We start from the raw sequence: 19,996 nt of genomic DNA on the forward strand, positions 1-19,996 counted from the left end.
ATATTTTTCGGGTTGATATGTCCTTTAAAGCTTTATCCTATACTTTGGTGTTTAGAGGTGTGAATGAGTTAATAAGACGAATAAACACAGTACTGTTAATTGTTACAAGATATTTGCCTCCTGTTTTAACAGCATGTCGCATGTCATGGTTCCCTAATTATTGTGAGGTTATATCTAAATACAAATGTACCATAAAGTTTATATTGAGACAAACAGCTAAAGAAAAACTGATTAAGGTGAAAAGTAATTTTATTCTCTAATCCAAACACTGACAAAAGTATATCGAAATCTGACTTTTGCTGCTATTGGCAGTTGAGTGCAAATACCTCTGGCCCAGCATTGACAACATAAGCTGGTATAGGATCTACTATCTGAAATGCTTCTGAGTTGGGTGTTTTTCAGATATTGCAGATTTGTAATATCAAGTACTAGGAAATTAATAAAAATTTGAAATTTTTGCTTTGAGATAGAAATTTTTACTTAATTTAACTTAAGGGAATGAGGCCTTTCCATAATTCTGAGCTTTCTGGAAAATGTGTTTCCAAATAAGTACTCCAAAGTAATTTTAACTGTTTGTGTTCCAAGAAGCCAGTAGTTTAAGAATGCAAGTAGCAAGGCCCTATGACTATGCCTTTGGTAGCTGGTGTTTTGTTTATTTTATTTGTGGTTTGTTTTTTTTTAATTTATTTAGGTAGGGTGCGGAGCTTGAGTACGTCGCTCTGGACCTTGACACACTTGACAGTGTTGCACCTCAGTGATAACAACCTCTCTCGTATTCCACCTGATATTGCCAAGCTCCATAATCTGGTTTATCTGGACCTTTCATCCAATAAACTCAGAAGTTTACCAGCAGAGCTAGGGAACGTAGTGACTCTCAGGTGAGTTTTTGGTTAACATGTAAAAAATATTACATTTACTATTAAGAACTAAATTGTAAAGAGCAGAGAATTCTTACAATGTTCCCTTACATCAATTAAAATAAAATGCGTTTGCCAATAATGTTAAACTTAATTTCTTGCGTAGTTGGTGTTTTAGCAACCAGTTTTACTGTCTCTAAATTTTTAAATTTTTTTTCCCAAAAACTTTTTCAGGGAATTGCTTTTAAATAACAATCTGTTACGGGTTTTACCTTTTGAACTGGGGCGACTGTTCAGGCTTCAGACCTTGGGGTTGAAAGGTGAGTGAAACTTGTAGTATATGTGGTCTTTTTGCCTTTGTGTCAGGACTAACCCCAAAACATCGAAATTATTTGGAGTGCTAAATATCCTTCAAAGGTTAAGTAACGGCAAATGCCATTCATGGTTTTGGACAGCTAGATTAAAATGTTTTATAGAATGTTGGCTAGCAACAAATTTTCCATGATATTGCTGGAAAAACAAATAAATGGCCTAGTCTGTTTTATAAAATGTGTAAACATTTGAGTTCTAGGCAGTAATAGACAGCTCAAATCTCTAGTAAAAAAGCACTTTATTTGAGGTGCTAGTACAGGAGGTCCCTTGCCTGTCCAAAGGTCAAGCACAATTTTTCTGTACTTGTGATTATCCCTTCTGTAACCACTTCTTTACAGCTGTTTAAACACGTTAAGGAGAAGCGGAAAGCAATGGTGGTATGACTTGTATCAAGTCACCTTAAAGTGTGAAAGCATGGTGACAGCAAGACATGTGATTTCACAATATAAATTCAAGACCTTTAAAATGATAACTACATGGCTTAAGTTTTATGGATATTAACACACTAAACTTTTATCTCTAACTTTGTTTTCTAATCAGTGTGGTTTCTACCATCACCATGCACCAGCCATTTTCTTTCACAGTGGCATGCTGATTTATTGAATTACATATATGGTGAGAATAAAGCAAAAGTAAAAATGTATCACTAAGTAAAGTATTATGTACTGTTTCCCTGCTCTGGAAAAAGTTGTATGTTTTTTGCTTCAGAAGCACTGCTGTAGTTTAAAGGACATGGAAAGGCAAAGTCACTTGGGGGTGCCAAAATGTTAGGCACCCCCAAGTGACTTTAATCGCCTACTATTTACCCCGGGCTGGTGCCCCTGTTGGGAGAAAACAGCACCAGCCCGGGGTAACTGCCAGCGCTTCCTCCTTCCTGTCTCACCACGCGCACATGCGCAGTAGAGTGAAAAGCCGAACTTTAACAGAGAAATTGGCTTTTCACTCTACTGCGCATGCGTCCACCGCATAGTCACAGCTTAACGAAGCAGGAAGGAGGAAGTGCATCTCCCCAGGTACCCCAGGCTGGTGCTGTTATCTCCTAACAGGGGCACCAGCCTGGGGTGCAAGGTAAGCAATTAATGTCACTTGGGGGTGCCTAACATTTTGGCACCCCCAAGTGACTTTGCCTTTCCTTGTCCTTTAAATAAACAAAGCTGCTTCTTAGCCATTCAAATTGAAATAAGGCTAAATGACACAGGTTACATTGCAGATAACAGATAAGCCCTATAGAATAAAATGGTGTTTTACAGAGCCTGTTAACTGATATTCAACCTGTGCCAGCTGGAATGGTTGCCCATGTGGCTACAGAGCAACTTATTTATATAAAATGTAGTAGTAGTAGTTCTGAAGCAAACACATCACTTTTTCCAGTGCAGGGCAACAGTACATTGTTGGTGTTGCACCTTTTCTTCTACTTTAAACGGGAAGGGGTGGGGGGGTTGCCAACGTTTTAGGCAAGTAAAGGGATGCACCATCACAGTCAAAGCTCATGCTGCCCTGGCTGAAAAGGTGAGCCACTCTTTTAAGCTTAAACCAAGCTTCAGTACATATTTGCTATACACAGTGCTTTTTTTTTGTTTTGCATGTGAATCTGCAGGCAATCCTTTATCACAGGACATTCTTAGCCTCTACCAGGAACCAGACGGGATGCGAAAGCTACTGAATTACATGCTTGACAATCTATCCGGTATGTACCCAGTGTACAAATAACCTACATATTTCTAATCTGTAAATTTTATGTATTGTCATTGTAGAGCCAACTCAAGTAACTCCAACATAGACTAAACTGTCTTTGGCACAAATCTTGCATGTAGATAAACGGGTTTAATGCCAAAGCCATTTATTATTTTGAAACTGAGGTCTAATATTTCTAGGCAAAGTGTGCAACCCTTTATTAAAGGATGTATTCGACCTAACTGTTAATCAAATCCTGACTCCACCTACTGCATGAAGAAAGACATGATGAGGAGAGGAGAGTGAAGATTAACTTGGTCATTTCTGACAGGACAGAATTTTTAATTGAATTTATGTAGAAGGCCTGTGTTTCAGTCAGATGAAGCTTTTATTACATTTTCATTTTCTTGATCGATCTCCCTTAAGGTTGCATTCCGGACATATGCCACATACATGTTTCAATAAAATTTAGATGCAATGGAACCTACTCCAATTCTCCCCACCCACAGAATTAACCTTTTTAGACCTTTTCAAAGCAGTGAGCAATCTTTTACCCTCTCCCAAACTAACTAAAGATGCTGACAACTTCCTTTGCAGGCCTGCATCCGGCAGCACAGTTGTCCGAGTATAGAATTATGCTTGCTGTAAATTTAGTATTAAGTAGGAAATACTATGTGACATGTAGCTAATGCATATGAGATACAACCCCTCTGGCTCAAGATCTAATTTATGTTTTCTCTTTTGCATTTTCTCGTTGATAACTAGATTTGTTTTAGCTATAACCTTTTCTCTCCTTACTTTTAAATACTTGGCTTAAAGTAGAAGAAAAGGCTAGTATTGAGTTAATCTCAAGCTGCAGGCATAACTTCAGTTGTCTCAATAGTGCCCTTAAGTCTCCCCATATTTCACCTGTTGAGATTATCAGAAGCCAAACAGGATAAAACGCTGAGCTGTGTAAAGAAATTTCCCATAATGCCTCATAATGCACCAAGCCCGAGACCAAGTGTCATGTTCAGTTTGTAAAACAGAGTCAGTTTCCTGCTGATTGGCTCAGATCCTCATTCCTATGGGGGGGGGGGGGTGAGTTCTTAGCATTCTTGAGGGGGAGGGGGGAGCAGGAGAGGGCAGAGAGCAGAAAGCGGTGTGTCTCTGGCACAGGAATTACAGACACAACTAATCTTTTGACAGAAGTTAGTGCAGCGTTTCTGTGAGTGCTTATGGCTGTATTTACATTGACCTTTCTGATAAAGCTTACTTAGCTTTTACCTTTCTTTCTCCTTTAATAGCTGATGTGTTTAAATATGCTTTAAATGTAAACTGTTACAGAAACTGTAAATGACCAGTTTTGGCTGCTTTTTCTTTTTCACATGGTTTCACTAAAAAAATCACAAATTTGATCATAGTTGAAAAAAAATAAAATAAAAAAAAAGATATACCTGAAATTTTATTTGTTTTCATATACATATAGTGGCAACACAGACTGACTAAAAGGTGTGTGGCACTAGTCTGTGCTCATTTTCTTGTTTGCAGTCACAAAGCAATTCATTGGCAACTGTATGTTTGTTATATCCACTTCTATTCTGTGTTCATCTTGTTAATTTTATTGTTTATGGCAGTTCATCCAGAACAGCTTCCTCAGAGGCCGTGGATTACATTAAAAGAACGAGACCAAATTCTTCCCTCAGGTATTTTGGCTTCTTTCACTCCCTCCCCGATATTGTTTATTGTGAGATTCCACTAATGCTTGGGGTATTTTAAGTGCTCGGTAAAAAAAAATTGGTACAGAATTTTATGCATGTAGTTACGGTTTTTTGTTTGTGATGGTTTGGGGTTTTTTTGTCCTGCACTACACATCCTAAAGTCATTGAGTTGCTCCAGTTTAGTTCCAGTTTTTTTCTTTTTAGCATGTAGCGGCTCCACCAAACTTTACTTAGATTGATATGCAGGTAGCGGAAATTTAGTAGTGCTTGCTGATCACAGATTCAGTATAATTAGGGATGTCCCTCAACCATGTAAATATAATGTGGCTTAACCCATTATATGTATAATGTGAACATTACATTAGTAAAATTTAAATAGGATTTTAAGGCCAGATGTTTGGCCCGCCTTTCAAAGAGAAAAAATGTAGACACAGGTTACAACTTGCGGTTGTAGCATTGCATATAATTAGTAATATCCTTAACTGAAATCAGCATATTTAAATATTCTCAGTCTTCGGGGCCCATAAAATCCTATTTGATACACCATATTCATTCCAGAATTTTATGTAAAAGTGTTTTTAGCCTGTGATTTTAATTAACATTGTTCAGAGGTTTTAAGAGATATAGATACAGATTGAATAGCCAACTGTTGCAAGACTATTAAAGCAAAAGTTTACTGGTTTAAGTTTTATGGGTGTACAAGAGTGCTAGACGTAACACTGCTCTGTATTTTAGGATTTACGAGCTTTCCAGTGATTTCAAGTTGCATCTTTATGGGGTAGATTATCTCGTATTTGATTGCAATTTGTTGCAGTTATGTTACTTTGGTGTGTCTTGTCAAGTCGTAGCAATAATAGAGGTTTTTTGTTTTGTTTTTTTTCCTTAAGTGACTACCAAGGAGACAGTGAGGTTCTAATATACTTAAGGGTTTTTTTTTTTTTTTTTAAAGAAATTGAGGTGTTATTGTGGTACTGACTAGTCATGGCTAAAACTGGCATTTTACTTCACCCAAATTTTTGAAACTGCAAAATTTCGTCAACTGCATTTGCAATCCATGTGAAGGCAAAACTGCATGACATTTTAGTTCAGCAATAGCATATGCCTTACCCTACATTGCCAGGTGGAGATGAAAGTAAATTGCTGGTGGGGTGGCAATCGCGGCGCCGCATATGCCATCCCACCTGCGATTTACATTCAAGCCAGTGGGATGACATTGGGGAGATTTGTCGCAGGCGACTAACACGGCCCCTATAACTGGAATCAGTGATAGTCTAGTCTAGGGATCCTTAACCTTTTTCACTTGGCACACTGAAGAAACATTTGTCGCACAAGCATGAAAGATTCTTTGAGGATGCAAAATAAGGACTGTGGCTGGCCCCATGTGTACTGCTAGCCCTAGGGAGGCTCTGCTTGGAGTAAAACCGAATTTATGTGCTTTGAAAGCTTGCCTCCAAGCCAGAAATATATAAAAATGGGCACTTTTTTTGAGGCAACAGAGAGCAATATCAAACTGGGTGGTGAGCAACATGTTGCTCTCGAGCCACTGCTTGGGGATTACTGGCCTAGCTTATGTTAAGAGGCGTTTCTGGAAAATGGAGTTTATGTACCTCTTTGACTTGGTAGAAAAAAAAAATACAAATTTTAAAATAAGCATTTTTATAAACTGGAAGGCCAGTCCTCCTTATTCTAAGCCAGTGCTGTCCAACTTCTGTGGTACCGAGGGCAGGAATTTCCACATTAATGGTGGTGGTGCAGCAAAAACTCATGGCTGGTGCTCACTTTGGGTATATCAACCATTATTATGTGTGAGAATTATATTATGTCGTATTAAGACATACCCTAAATCTATATGACGACTCCTCCCCTGTGGGTAGCACAGCAACCTCCAGCACATACTTACAAACCATAGGGACCATTTAATGGCTATATCCAACTGCTAACACTCCAAGAACAAATCCCTGCCAGGTTCACCTCCCATGCTGTCTGTCCCAAGAATTCCAGGTAGTAGACCATATACCTGTAAAATATAAAACGGTAACATGTTGCAGCACTGTACAATAGAACGTTCTAGAATTGGCATCTGCTACAGATCTAACCTAGGTTTGCTAAGGATTCTATACACAGCAGCGGAGTGTCTTGTTGGTAAATATCTTGAACTTTTTACACTTTTTGTTTTGGTTTTTTTTTTGCATACAAGTGTCCACCCCCAAAATATTCCTGCTCTGGCCAGCAAGGGACTAGTGTACAGTGTATACATTTTTTTTTTTTTACCAACAAGAAAAAAAAAAAAGATATTATAGCCTTCATTTTTAGCTTGTCCAGTCTGGCTGCTTTATGCATTACTGTGTACTAAGTTCCATATACTTCTGTATCATACTTTTGATCTGAAATAGAACTAATGTAGGCTGAGACGGCTTTCAAATACAACCGTGAATTGTGGTTTGTGGCATGTACAGGTATGGAATCTATTATGCAGAATGTTTGATACATGGGGTTTTCCAGATAAGAGATCTTTTCTTAATTTGAATCTCCATACCTTAAGTCTACTAAAAACTAATTTAAACTCTACATAAGCCCAATAGGATTGTTTTGCCTCCAATAAGGATTAATTATATCTTAGCTGGGATCAAGTACAAGGTACTGTTTTATTACAGAGAAAAAGGAAACCATTTTTAAATATTTGATTATAATGGAGTCTATGGGAGACAGAGTTTTCTAGATAATGGGTTTCCGGATAACGGATCCCATACCTGTACTTGAATTTTGTGTAAGTGGAATATCCATTCGCTTTCATACCAATTTTATACCACTAATCCTTTTGATTTCTAAATCTCTAAACTAAATAGTAAGGCTATAACATTTTATGTTACTATTTTAAGCCATTTGCCTATTGTCTCGGACCATTTCACTATTGTAATTAACTTCTGAAATGTTTTCACAGATGGTACACAAAAGGGCAGTTTTTTTACTGTAGGTATATTCTGCCTTAGTTGCAAGCCAAGTGATTGCCAGGGATAAGTGTTTTTAACCTGTAAGTTTCTGACAACTATTTAGACATTGTCCCCTTCTTTTGCAGTTTCCTTCACAGTAATGTGCTTCAATGTGCTGTGTGATAAATATGCTACCCGGCAGCTGTATGGCTATTGCCCATCCTGGGCTTTAAATTGGGAGTACAGAAAGAAAGGCATCATGGAAGAGATTGTTAGTTGCGATGCAGACATCATCAGTCTTCAGGTAAAGTAGCAGAAGGAGAATTCACAAGGGCATTTGTGTAAATCTGGCTTCCAGTGTGAGTTCTGTTGAGTTCTGAAGTTTTCTTACAGCTATGCTAAAGATGTTTAAACTGACTTTGTTAAAAGGGATGTCTATTTTATTTCAGTATGAGGTCATTTCAATATGAGGTCATTTCATATTAACAGCTTAAAGGAGGAAAGGCTACCAAAGAGTTAATCTCAAGCTGCAGGCTTACCTTCAGTTCTCTTAATTGTGCCCTTAAGTCTCCCCATATAGCGATCGTTCAGATCAAAAGCCAAACAGGAAAAAAAGCTGAGCTGTGTAAAGAAAGTTCCCATAATGCTTTGCTCCTGCACAGACACTACGACCAGGACTAAAGGCTGCGCATGGCTGTCTTCAGTGAGCGCGCACAAGCAGGCACTAGGCTATGCTCTCGGGGAGGAAATGTTGAGCATGCGCACAGACGGATGCCGCTCGGGGGGGGGGGGGAATGTTGCGCATGCTCAGTGTAGTGCGCTGAAGAAAACAAAGTGGGCATACCACTTTGAAGATGGTGGCGCTATTCTATTCAGCGCGCTGAAACTTCAAAGTAAGTTTTACTAAGTTATCCTTCATATGTAGAGCCAAAAGTATAGTGTGGTCTGAAAGGCTTCTGTGCAAGGTATAAGCTCCAACTATAGGTTTTAGAAGTTCTGGTGATCACCTGTAAAGACTTAGCGTTTAAAGGAGGCTCTCTTGTCAAATTAAACATAAATAGACCTATTTGGCCTGAACAATCACGATAAAGGAGGAAGGAGGAGTCTTTTAAGCAGAACACCATCTCAGCTGTGAAGCATGGGGGTGGCAGCTCATGTTTTTCCTTGATTTCTGACCAAAGCGCTGATTTCTGACCAAAGCGCTGACTTCTGCAAGGGACTGCGGCCACAATTTTCCATGTAGAAAGAGAAGAGTGGTGTCTCTAAATAGCTAAAGGTGTGCACTTTTTGGAAATATATAGTTTGTGGGGGTTATTTCAGAGGTAGGGGGGTTAACACTGAAAAACTGCAGGTAGTGCATATAGAGAGCCCCCAAATTTTTTGTTTGGTGGCCACCTCTTTATGTGCACCCATACATATGGGGCATCATTTTATTCAGGAGAAGTTTCTTTCAAATTTGCCTTGGTTCGAAAATCCACATTTGATCTTGCGTCCAAGTTTACGTTTTAGAAAAAAAAACAAAAACGCAAAAAAAAGCTCCAAATTTCGCGATGCACTGACAAAAAGTATTTGGCTTTTGAGTGAAAACTAGATTGCACCTAAAAACCTGAAGGTCTGCAGTTTTTAAAAATACCAAACATGAGGGGATATTTTAGATTTACATATAAGTTATGCTGCATCAACAGTTACAAGCGCTTTTCCACTTTGTTCTGGTGTCATATTGTACAAAGTACTGCTTTAGTTTGGGGGTTACTTCTGGACAGGAATAGTGGGTTACCAGCACAGATTTGGTATTGTTGGACTTGGGAGTATCAGGGCTTTTACAAACAACAAAAAAAGTGTGTAAAATCAACTTTTCTATGGAAAAAAAACTCAAAATATACAGAAATTTTTAATTTTTTTTTACATATTTCTCCCAAAATACACATATCTCCAAAAAAGTTATAAAATTCAGTGTGTAGCCCAATTAGTGACGAAAAAACAATATATAATTTCCCTAGTTTCATGGAGGTTTTCCTACCAAAAAACTTTGTTAAAGTGAATGAGTACAAAATGCTTAAACGTCTGGCACTGGGGGGAATTGAAATGACAAATTCGGCTGGCACTTAAAGGGTTAGAGCTTACTCAAAGTAAGCCATCAAAGCAGCCAGACAGGTGGGGGGGCCACACAGTTGGACAGCACTGATCTGAAGCATACCTCTAGAATTATTACAAAATAGCTTAAAGGCAAAGTGATGGTAGTTAAGTTGCCATCACTAAACTCAGAACTAAACCCTGTTGAAAATCTGTGGACAGAACTAAAGCATATTGGATCAAGGCGACCCACATACTTAAGAAAGAATGTGCAAAAATTCTGGCAACACTTTGTGAGAATCTTGTGGAAGACTACCCCTTAGTGTTTGAGCTATTCAAGTTAAATGAAATGACAACATGCGCTTTTCCTCTTGGTCAAAAGTTCAAATTCTAGCAATCAGATATGGCAAATTAGGCTGAAATAAATTCTTAGCTATTAGTTTGAATTACCTTATAAAAAGAAAGTAGATATCATGTTGTCATACACTGTTTGTGTTAAGTCCAATAGGATGACTTAGGTTGTAAAACATGGAGTTTAAACATGTTTAGAATAGCTATATCCAAACTTTAGGAGAACTGAAGACAAAAGTTAAGGTCTTCCGTGCCTTCACACATTTTCACACAAATTGTACAAAGTTGCGTGCATTTTACAAACTAGTAAAGTTTTGCTCCTCCAAGTTTTCTACATGGATACCTAAAATGAATTAATGCCTGAAAAATGTGCCTCATCTCACCCTTTAGAGTATTTCCACTTATTTTATTTTTTAATTAAATAGCTTGAGAGAGTGGGGGTGGTCAATTAACCATTTATTACCACATATTGTAAAATCTGCAGTGCGGCCCTCTAGAGAAAACACCATATGGTTTACATAGCTTAACTCTTCATACAGAGGTCTGGTTTTGAATGCATGATTGGTTCTGCTTTTCACCCCTTTTATCTTGCTCCTTAAAACGAAATATATGCTTGATGTATTCTACTACAAATTTGCTTGAACAGATAAAACCTAAAGTGTGCATAAAATAACTGATTTATCCTATTTTCCTTGCTTTTATACATTGACTTTGTACCTTATCTAAACGGTCTGTGGACCTGTCACACAGACATAATAAGCTGTATAATAAAAAGTCCCAGCTGTCAATCATATATTGCCTGACCTGCCTCTATGCCTTAGGCATAGGGGTGGCACAGACAGTTACTTTCACTTTCAATTTAGAACTTACTAGATTTTACTGCACTCCTCACATTCCCTCCCCCTCCCTCCTCATCATCTAATTGTGTTACCAGTGCATGGATATGGGTATTAGGTCCCACCATACTGGTATAGAAACAAGATTTTAGCAGGATGCACAGCTTGCCTAAATAAGTGTCCACAAAATGGAGCCTGCCTGTTTTTTGCAATTGTGAACTCCAGTGCTGAAGGCAAGAAGTTTAAAATAATTTATATAGTGTAATTGTAAGTTTATTTTGCTTGACAAACACAATGGAAAAAAATTTGTGATTATTTCTTAGGGTGACATGTCCTCTTTAAATAAATCCATGAATCAGAGTGCAAGTAGGTTATATTCACCATACGCATTTACACTGCTGTATTTGGCTAAGTTTTGATAGTTTAGGAATATCTTCAGTTTTCTGCTGCCAGTCACTATATAAATATTGGCAAATTGTGTATCAAATGTTGCAGGCCGTGGCATAACTACCATACAGCTGATCCCACAATGCCATGTTGGAGAGGAGGGCCTGGGTGGTCGCAGTAAATGACTTTCCATGTGCCTTCCCCCCCCACCCCTGCTCCTCCACTGGCACTGGTTAGGGTTATAATCATAGTGGATTAAATCCTTAAATGTGAAAATGGTAAATAAGCGGACTGCTGACTTCCCAGTTTTCATTTTTCTGAAGATTGCCTAAAGTATGTGTTCTAATCTTAGGAAGTTGAAACCGAGCAATACTATACCCTTTTTATGCCAGCATTAAAGGAACGTGGATATGATGGGTTTTTCTCTCCAAAGTCACGTGCCAAAATCATGTCCGATCAAGAGAAAAAGCACGTGGATGGTTGTGCAATATTCTTCAGAACAGAAAAGTGAGTACTTACTTGCAGTTTAGGTGTGTATAGGTGCATACAAACAGGGAAGTATATATGCATATCTCTTAGGATTTAATAATACAAATTTAAGTTCTTAACCACATGTGAACAGGATGTCTGTTACAAGTTGGAATTTATTTTTTTTTTAAACACTTTTTTTTAAGAGCTATAGACTTTCATGCCAAATTGAATTTTTTTTTTCCAGATGTTTTCACATGTTCTGTTTTAACAGTTTTTTTTTTTTTTTTAATGGTTAACAAAATACACTGATTGCATGTTCTGTGACAATAGACACTGTATTATCTGCCCAAAAAAAAGTAGGAATAGTACCTGGAAGCTTTAAATGATGCTGACACGTTACTGAGAAAATGAGTTGCAACACATTTATTTGCTTCTTGTACTAGTACAGGTATGGGATCTCCCATAGACTCCATTATAAGCAAATTCTAATTTTTAAAAAATTCCTTTTTCTCTCTAATAATAAAACAGTGCCTTGTACTTGATCCCAACTAATATATAATTAATCCTTATTGGAGGCAAAACAATCCTGTTGAGTTTATTCAATATTTAAATAGATATTTAGCAGGCTTAAGTTATGGAGATCCAAATTACAGAAAGATCCCTTATCCAGAAAACCCCAGGTCCCGAGCATTCTGGATATTGCAGAAACAAGCTGCTTTGCAAGAGCAGGAAGTGAGAATTCAAAGCATTTTATAGCAAACAATATTACATTGTACAAATGCTGCTAGGTTGAGTTTAACCAGGCCTTATGTGGGGAAAGTGGTAAAATCAATTCCTTTTAAATATACTGATGTGTTAAGTTTTTTGTTAAAACGGCCTACCTTTGAAAATGCTCTTCTCTACCCATGGGAAGTTGGGCCGGTCTATCTGTTGGATTCTTAAGTAGTTCCTTGCAATACCCAGTGATGTAAAGAAAGTGGTACACAGTTTTTGATGGCTTTGTAAAGCTGTCAGGCACAGGAATTCTGCAGTGTGTTTTATCATTCTTGTATTTTTTTTCTTACCCTTTATTTAAGAATAATACATTGCTTGATCAGAGTGCTAATAAACCTTTGTTATAAACTCCACTGGGGCAGGGCTGATGTAAATCACGGTAAATCAGTGAGTGATACATTGGTGCTTTATTAATACAATTGTGTGGTTTACTTTTCAAACCCTGTTGCCACTGGCTTTCAGTTTTAGGTTACGGTTTATTTGTTACATGCTGTACCTATCCATAAATATATTTATCAATACTCTAAGAAAAAAATCTTTACTGCATTATGCAGAACAGTTGCATTACTTACAATGTTTGGAGGCTCCCGCCTCTTTCTCAAGTAGCAAGATAATGAACACAAAGCACACAAGGTATAAATAGGGGCAAGTCCAAAGGTCACTCCCCCAACAAATTACTGAATCCAAGTAGGAACATTTCACAATCAGACTTATAGAATACCCATCGACCAGGGTTCCCCCTTCAGAAAATAAAAGTGCATAACATGTAACATTCCTAATAATATAAGCAAATTTGCAACAAGAAAAAAGAAATCTTCAATATAGGGTATCCATATTGGAAACAATATGCAAAATGACACATGTGCTTATAACCTCTTTACAAAACCATAGCCATCCCCTTTAAGAAAAAATGGTTATATAATACTGGAAATACTTTCTTTAAGCAATGCTTCCTTTTAGATAAATACATACAGGTCATACTCTCTATTAAGCCTACGTGGATGTAATGTCTGCAAATTGTGAATCCAAAACTTCTCTCGTTTCTGGAGTTAATATAATATATATATATATATATATATATATTAGTCCATAGGGTACACATCATTTGCAGCCACAACCTGGGTGCTACAACAAAAAAAATGCACTAGAACAAGGAGAGCACTCCTAGGATTTAAAGAATTGTGAGCAAAATGTAAATGCAAAAAATAGAAAGTTTTATTTTACTCAACGTTTCGGTCTCACATAGAAACCTTCATCAGGAGTTCCAAATCTTTCAGGCTGACTATTTGATTAGATCCTGTTTTATTACTTTAGCCTAAGGGCACTGACTCATTGGGCACTTCATCATACAGCGTGAAATCTTCTCTCCCACGTCCAATGAAGCAGCTTAATCATCCCATATGCGTTGTAATCACAGAATGTAAAACACATGTGCAACAATCCCAGGTAATCGCTCAAAAATGCCTCCTGCATTTTTGGGCACTCGCCCAAAATTGGCGCATGTAATATGCTTTGCCTGCGCCAATTCCAGTGAACCTGAAGGGGCAGGTGTTGTGTGTCGTTTCATAGCCCGTGGAAGAGGAGATTTCCCAGGTGATGAAGCGCCCCATGTGACGGGGCCCGCAGGGCAGATAGGATGATTAGTCGCACCGCAACAAAACTTCATTGCCATGGGCGATTAATCTCCCCGCAATGCCATTCCATCGACAAGAATGTAAATCGCCAGTGGGATGGCATACGCATCGCTCTGATTTGCCAAAGTTTCCTCTCAACGCAACTTCGGCAAATCGCAGCAACGCGAATGCCATCCCACCAGCGATTTACATTCTTGCTAGTGGGATGGCATTGCGGCAACAAAGTTTTGTCGCGGGGCGACTAATTTCCCCTTCTGCCACTGCCCTTAGTTGAATTACAACAATCACTGATTTATGGCTTAACTGTTTCTATTTGAAGTTAATGGATGTTGACTGTTGCTGATTGTTTTAGATTCAGCCTAGTGCAAAAGCACACAGTCGAATTTAATCAGATCGCAATGGCAAACTCTGAGGGTTCAGAAGCCATGCTGAACAGAGTGATGACAAAGGACAACATTGGTGTCACTGTCTTGTTGGAGCTTCACAAAGATCTTTCTGGTGCTGGTGAGTGTTTATTATAAATATTGATAGGCCATATATTAGATATTTATTTCAATAGGTTTACCTTCATACTTTGGTTTATATCCTGCCTTTCTTGCCAAATTTTTTTTGTGACTGTACGGTGGTAGGCATATGTTAGTAGTGCCTTTACAAATAACTGATATTTGCTTAGAGCTTGTTTGGGCTGAACAGAAAATTATTGTCTGAGGACTACCTTAGTTCATGTATGTCTGCAGCCATTAGGATGAGGGATCAGGCACGCCCTCACAAATATTGCAGTGCTCCATGCAGGAGGAAAGTATTACCTGTTTGAACTGGGCTTCTTTTGTGGAACAGGTCACTGCAGATCAATGACAGTGGCAATTGCTTGAAAGCTTCAGTTGACCTTTTATTTTCATATTTTTTTTTGTGGTTTTTGCATTCACCTTCTTAGGCCTAATCTCCCTCTTGATGTTTATACTCCCTGCTGGTTACTCTAGTCACTGACTTTAGCAACCAGGCAGCTTGTTAAATGATGAAGTGAAAGATGAAAAATGACGACTTGAAATAAAATTTTTGTAACAATTATTAAAAATCATCGTTTGGCATGCTATTGTTACTTACTTTAGCAACTAGATAAAAAAAAATTGAGATGCACAATAGAAAAATCTCTACCAATCTACTTTAGCTGCAAAGAATTTCTCACTTTCGGACCTTAATACTGGGCTTTAAGAATATGTAAAAAGAGGGGGATTAAGCTCCCACAACCCCTTTCCGTGTATCTTTAAGAATATATAGTAGAGGGGGGAAAAAAACATTCACTCCATATTTCTTAACTGCCATTTAGGTTGTAGCCCAAATCAGAGGCTGAGAGATACAAGTTGTAAGCCATATAGATTGTAGTCTTCTACTGCTTTTGGAGAATATTGCAAACCTTTTTTTCAGAAGAAATGTGCTCCTTTATTCTTGAAGCTGTTTCTCATGCAACATAAGTTTTCTGTTCTGGTTGCCTCTATCTAGGCATGAAACCCCATCACTCTTCAGAAAAGCAGCTGCTTATGGTGGCTAACGCTCACATGCATTGGGACCCTGAGTATTCAGATGTGAAGCTCATTCAGACAATGATGTTTGTCTCTGAACTTAAAAGCATTATTGAGAAGGCAGCAAGTAGGCCAGGAAGTCCCACTCCAGATCCCAATTCCATCCCCTTTGTGTTGTGTGCTGATCTCAACTCTTTGCCAGATTCAGGTAAGCATTCTGAAATATTCTGAAATCTCTGTGCAGTAAGGTATGTTACGGATTGCAAAGCCTGTGACTTGTGAGAAGGAAAGGTAAAAACTAAGTAAGCTTTATCAGAAAGGTCTATGTAAATACAGCCATAAGTATTCACAGAAAATGCTCTTTGAAAGTCCTCTTTGAAAAGAAACGCAGGATTTCTTGTCTCCTTTTTTGATAACGTGTTCTTCCTTACCTGATGTCCCCTCACAAAGAAATCCTTAATTCCTGGCGCCAGAGTCTGCCGAGTTCTCTCCTCTCTAGAGCTATACATCAGGAAGCCATGAAGACCAAGCTAAAATGGCAACTGCAATCTTAAACAGAAAAAGCTTTTAGGGCTGTTTACTCGGGTATGGTAAAGCTTTCTGCAGAATACATATAGGTGGCACTAATGTGGCTAATCTATTGGCAGGGAAATGCTAAAATTAATTTCCTTCTTTTAAAGGGGTTTATTTAACGTGGATTCATATGCGAAGTACAATCATTAACCCAAACCAAATGCTGAAAGGGTACCTGTTTGGTAACAATGACTTAAATTGTAAGATATACATGGTAATATAAAAGGGAATTGTTCAGAGAAAAGGGCAAGGGATTTGTGGAATCGTTCTTTTTAGCACGTAGCATCTTCAGGTACAAAAGTAAAATAATCAAATTGTTTGCTGTGGGTGTAGCATATTGTTACACAAAGCAGCATTACATAAGTAGCAATATATGCCTGAATTTCTTTTACCAGTTCCTATCATGCCCACTTTTCTAACTAGTCATGCAGCTTTTTTCTTACAGCTGGCGTTTTAACATTTTTAAGTCTGCATCTTTTAATCTACTTGTGCAATATGTTGCCAGTAAATGTGTGCATTGAACAAAAACCCTGAAACGTATAATCTACTGCATGCAGTTTTTTTTTTTTTTCCAGCATGTCCTCTTTTATCAGAGCAGGGACTGATCTGGTGTGTGGTAAAATAGCGGTCGTGTGGTAAAATAGCTGTGTGACTTTTCCCTCTAGTGGCCAGCAGAGAGATCTTCACCATGTAGTGGTGTTTTTGTTTATAAGCCACCTTTTCTTTAATTCTCTGCATTACATTAGTTTTCACCTTTCAGCCTTGTTAATTGTTTTCATATTTTTGCTCTGTCAGGGGTAAGCAGATTTTGTCACCCTGTGTTCTACTCTTGCCACCTGGCCTCCATCATGAGATCTACTAAAATAGGGTCTTTCATTTAGAAAAAGTATCACTCTTGATGTTTAATACACTTTGGAATATATAAATGCAGTGGCAAATTCACATTTAATGCTCACATAACATTATACAAGTGCCAACACAGTAGTATGGCTGCAGTCAAAAGCTCTGGTATGTTGAGGGGGGAAAAAAGGGCTGGATGGCATCCTGCCTTGTGGTCTACCAAAAACTTAAGTGATCTACCTCTTAGGCACCCCTACTCCTGTTTTGTTGCCTATTTAAATTCATTGGTCACCTGTATAAAAGCAAACATCTTATTTTATTATATATGGGGTCTAGTCTTTTCAATGAATCCCATTATAAATGGTACCAAATATTCTTTCACATTTAAGCAAAATGTATATTAGGAGCAACTACAATTTTTATAAGGGAAACCCATTTTTTTTTTTTTTTCGGTTAAGGTATAAAGTTTTGCAGCTTTTATTATGTGCATTAAATTCTTCAGCTGCATTCACTCACTGTAAATTTAAACACTAATTGGATTTACCTTTTACTGTTGTGAAATAAAATGTGGAGGCATAAACCATTTTCCAGGTGTTTGATTTTCTCACTTATTATTGGCAACTTTAGGTGTGGTGGAGTATCTGACAAATGGAGGGGTAGCTGACAATCACAAGGATTTTAAAGAGCTCCGATACAACGAGTGTCTCACTAACTTCAGCTGCAATGGGAAGAATGGGACCCCAGATGGAAGAATCACACATGGCTTCCAGCTGAGGAGTGCCTACGAAAACAACTTGATGCCTTACACAAATTACACCTTTGATTTCAAAGTAAGTGCTGGATACATTATTCTTGACACATACTTATTTTATATGATTACAATAAGTGTAGAATTATTTATCGTGTATCCTGTAACTTTGGCTGGCTTGTACAGTTATATTAGGAAGGACTTGTGAAGCTAGTTTTGGGAGTAAGTTCAGTTTTAGGTAACTGGGATAATCTACCTTCACAGATAATCTACTAAAACCATTTTATTAGTTATCATGTGGTGTGTATCTGTCCGATCTTTAGGCCAACTTTAGTCCCAAGGCTGTAGTCACATGTGGATCCACTCATCTGCAGTCCAAGTTTTGGCCTGAGTGCAGCTATGCCGATATTACCTTGAAAATGCATGCATTTGTATCTTTCCGGCCATTTTCCGTTTCGTGTAGCTGCACTTAGTCTGATGCTGTGCTTATTTGCGTAGCTTCATCAACCTTCAGATGAGAGCATATCTACTTCTCTGTCTGCCTACAAAACACCGGTCACGTGTGACTGTGGCCTAAAGGCAGTTACTGTAACAATTAAATAAGCTTTTATTGTGTTGTCAGTATTAAAGTGCCAAGACCTAAGGTTTTGGGGATGTGCCAAATCCAGGATTCAATTTGGGCAAGATTGTATTTTTCAGCAGTATTTGGCTGAATCCACGTTCCTGGTCGAACTGAATCCAAATCCTAAAGATCACGTGATTTTGTCACGTAAAAAAATTTAACATTTATTGCAGTGCAACCTAATTAGCATATGCTAATTCGGATTCAGTTCGGTATTCTGACGAATCTTTTACCAGGATTCAGTGTTCGCCCAATCCGATATTAGTGAATTTGGTGCATCCCTAATTTTTATCTCTAGTTTAAGCAATTTCATTGAAAATGTTTTCATCCCTATTTTTAACTTTTTTTTTTCTTCTCTTTTTGTCAGGGTGTTATTGACTACATCTTCTATTCCAAGACACACATGGACGTTCTTGGCGTCCTGGGGCCTTTAGATCCTCAATGGATGGTGGAAAACAACATCACTGGCTGCCCGCACCCCCATATCCCTTCTGACCACTTCTCACTGTTAACGCAGCTGGAACTCCACCCTCCATTACTGCCTGTCATAAACGGGGTGCACTTGCCAAGCAGGAGGTAGTGCTGGCTTAGGGCTAAGCACTTGTTCTCATGGACCTGTACAGCTGTTAAAATAAGTCTGTAAGAGTGAAGTATGGCCAACCTTAAGCTGCTTTCTCACGGCTACTTCCCTTCTGTTAATGCCGTGATCGTGCGTGTCATGGTAGGGAGGAAATATTTTGGCATTAGGGCTGGTACAGAATCTGTCCCCCCTCCCCCCTTTTTGTGTTTGATTATTTTTTAATGTGCTTACTGTTTTATTTTCTAGGGCCCATTCTCCTTTCAAACAACATGTAATTCACAGCTTTCTATGAATGTGATTCTCCCCCCCCCCCCCCCCCCCCCCCCCCTTTCCTTTCCATCTTTGATTTACCCAATCCTGTGAAGGAAACTGCTTGGACAATAGAGAGGATTTCAGGTCACAGAATCTCTAATGTCCCTTGATGAACTTTCTTCCCGGTTCCCTTTTAGTTGCCGTTACCATGTCATAAAAATACAGGTCATGTGATAATTGCTTTTATTCCGTTCTTGAGAGCAGCCTAGTTTTTGGCACATACTCCCATGTAGTGTATTTGAGATGAAATGGTAATGCAGAGAATGAATTAGACGAAGTCTCATATTTTTGAGCTTTATTCAATTCTTACAGTTCCCAAGGATATTACAGACATGGAGAAATCCAAAATTAATAAGGTTTTCATTTGTCACCTCTAAATTAGACAGCTGATTTTACCCTGTCTTACTTATTGTGATCTCCCTGGTAGTAGTTGTTCATTTGTAGGGTTCCTTTTAGTCCCCTTTAACCTTTTTAAAGTCTAGTATAATGTTTCTCTTGCAGGTTAGAATTCTTTCAGCATTCTATTCCTTTGGCTATAGTGATAGCTGTTTGATGCTGAGGGCAGCTTGAATTTCTAATAGCAACTGGCGTGGCACAGGTTTGTCATTGGCACGCCAAGCATCCCAGTTTGCATTATACCAGAATATTTACATGTTGCTCAGTGCAGCATGGGAGCTCTCAGTGTTTTAAATACCACTTTTTTTTTTTTTTTTTTTTTTTCCTTCCCTCTGGCAAACTAAGG

At 38.3% G+C, this 19,996-nt stretch overlaps 1 protein-coding gene across 1 annotated transcript in view; it reads left to right on the forward strand.

Moving 5' to 3' along the window:
* cnot6l (CCR4-NOT transcription complex subunit 6-like) overlaps positions 1-18,872 on the forward strand; it is a gene marked incomplete at its 3' end in the record, with an annotated part of 41,013 nt that extends 22,141 nt beyond the window's left edge. Inside the window, 11 exon segments of the mRNA NM_001126949.1 lie at positions 692-878; positions 1,092-1,177; positions 2,827-2,916; positions 4,520-4,588; positions 7,680-7,837; positions 11,533-11,687; positions 14,412-14,563; positions 15,560-15,787; positions 17,620-17,822; positions 18,730-18,851; positions 18,854-18,872. Coding sequence (NP_001120421.1) covers positions 692-878; positions 1,092-1,177; positions 2,827-2,916; positions 4,520-4,588; positions 7,680-7,837; positions 11,533-11,687; positions 14,412-14,563; positions 15,560-15,787; positions 17,620-17,822; positions 18,730-18,851; positions 18,854-18,857 — 1,454 coding nt within the window.
* Positions 18,873-19,996: the final 1,124 nt, after the last annotated feature.

Source organism: Xenopus tropicalis, chromosome 1, assembly GCF_000004195.4.
Source record: "Xenopus tropicalis strain Nigerian chromosome 1, UCB_Xtro_10.0, whole genome shotgun sequence".
NCBI lineage: Eukaryota > Metazoa > Chordata > Amphibia > Anura > Pipidae > Xenopus > Xenopus tropicalis.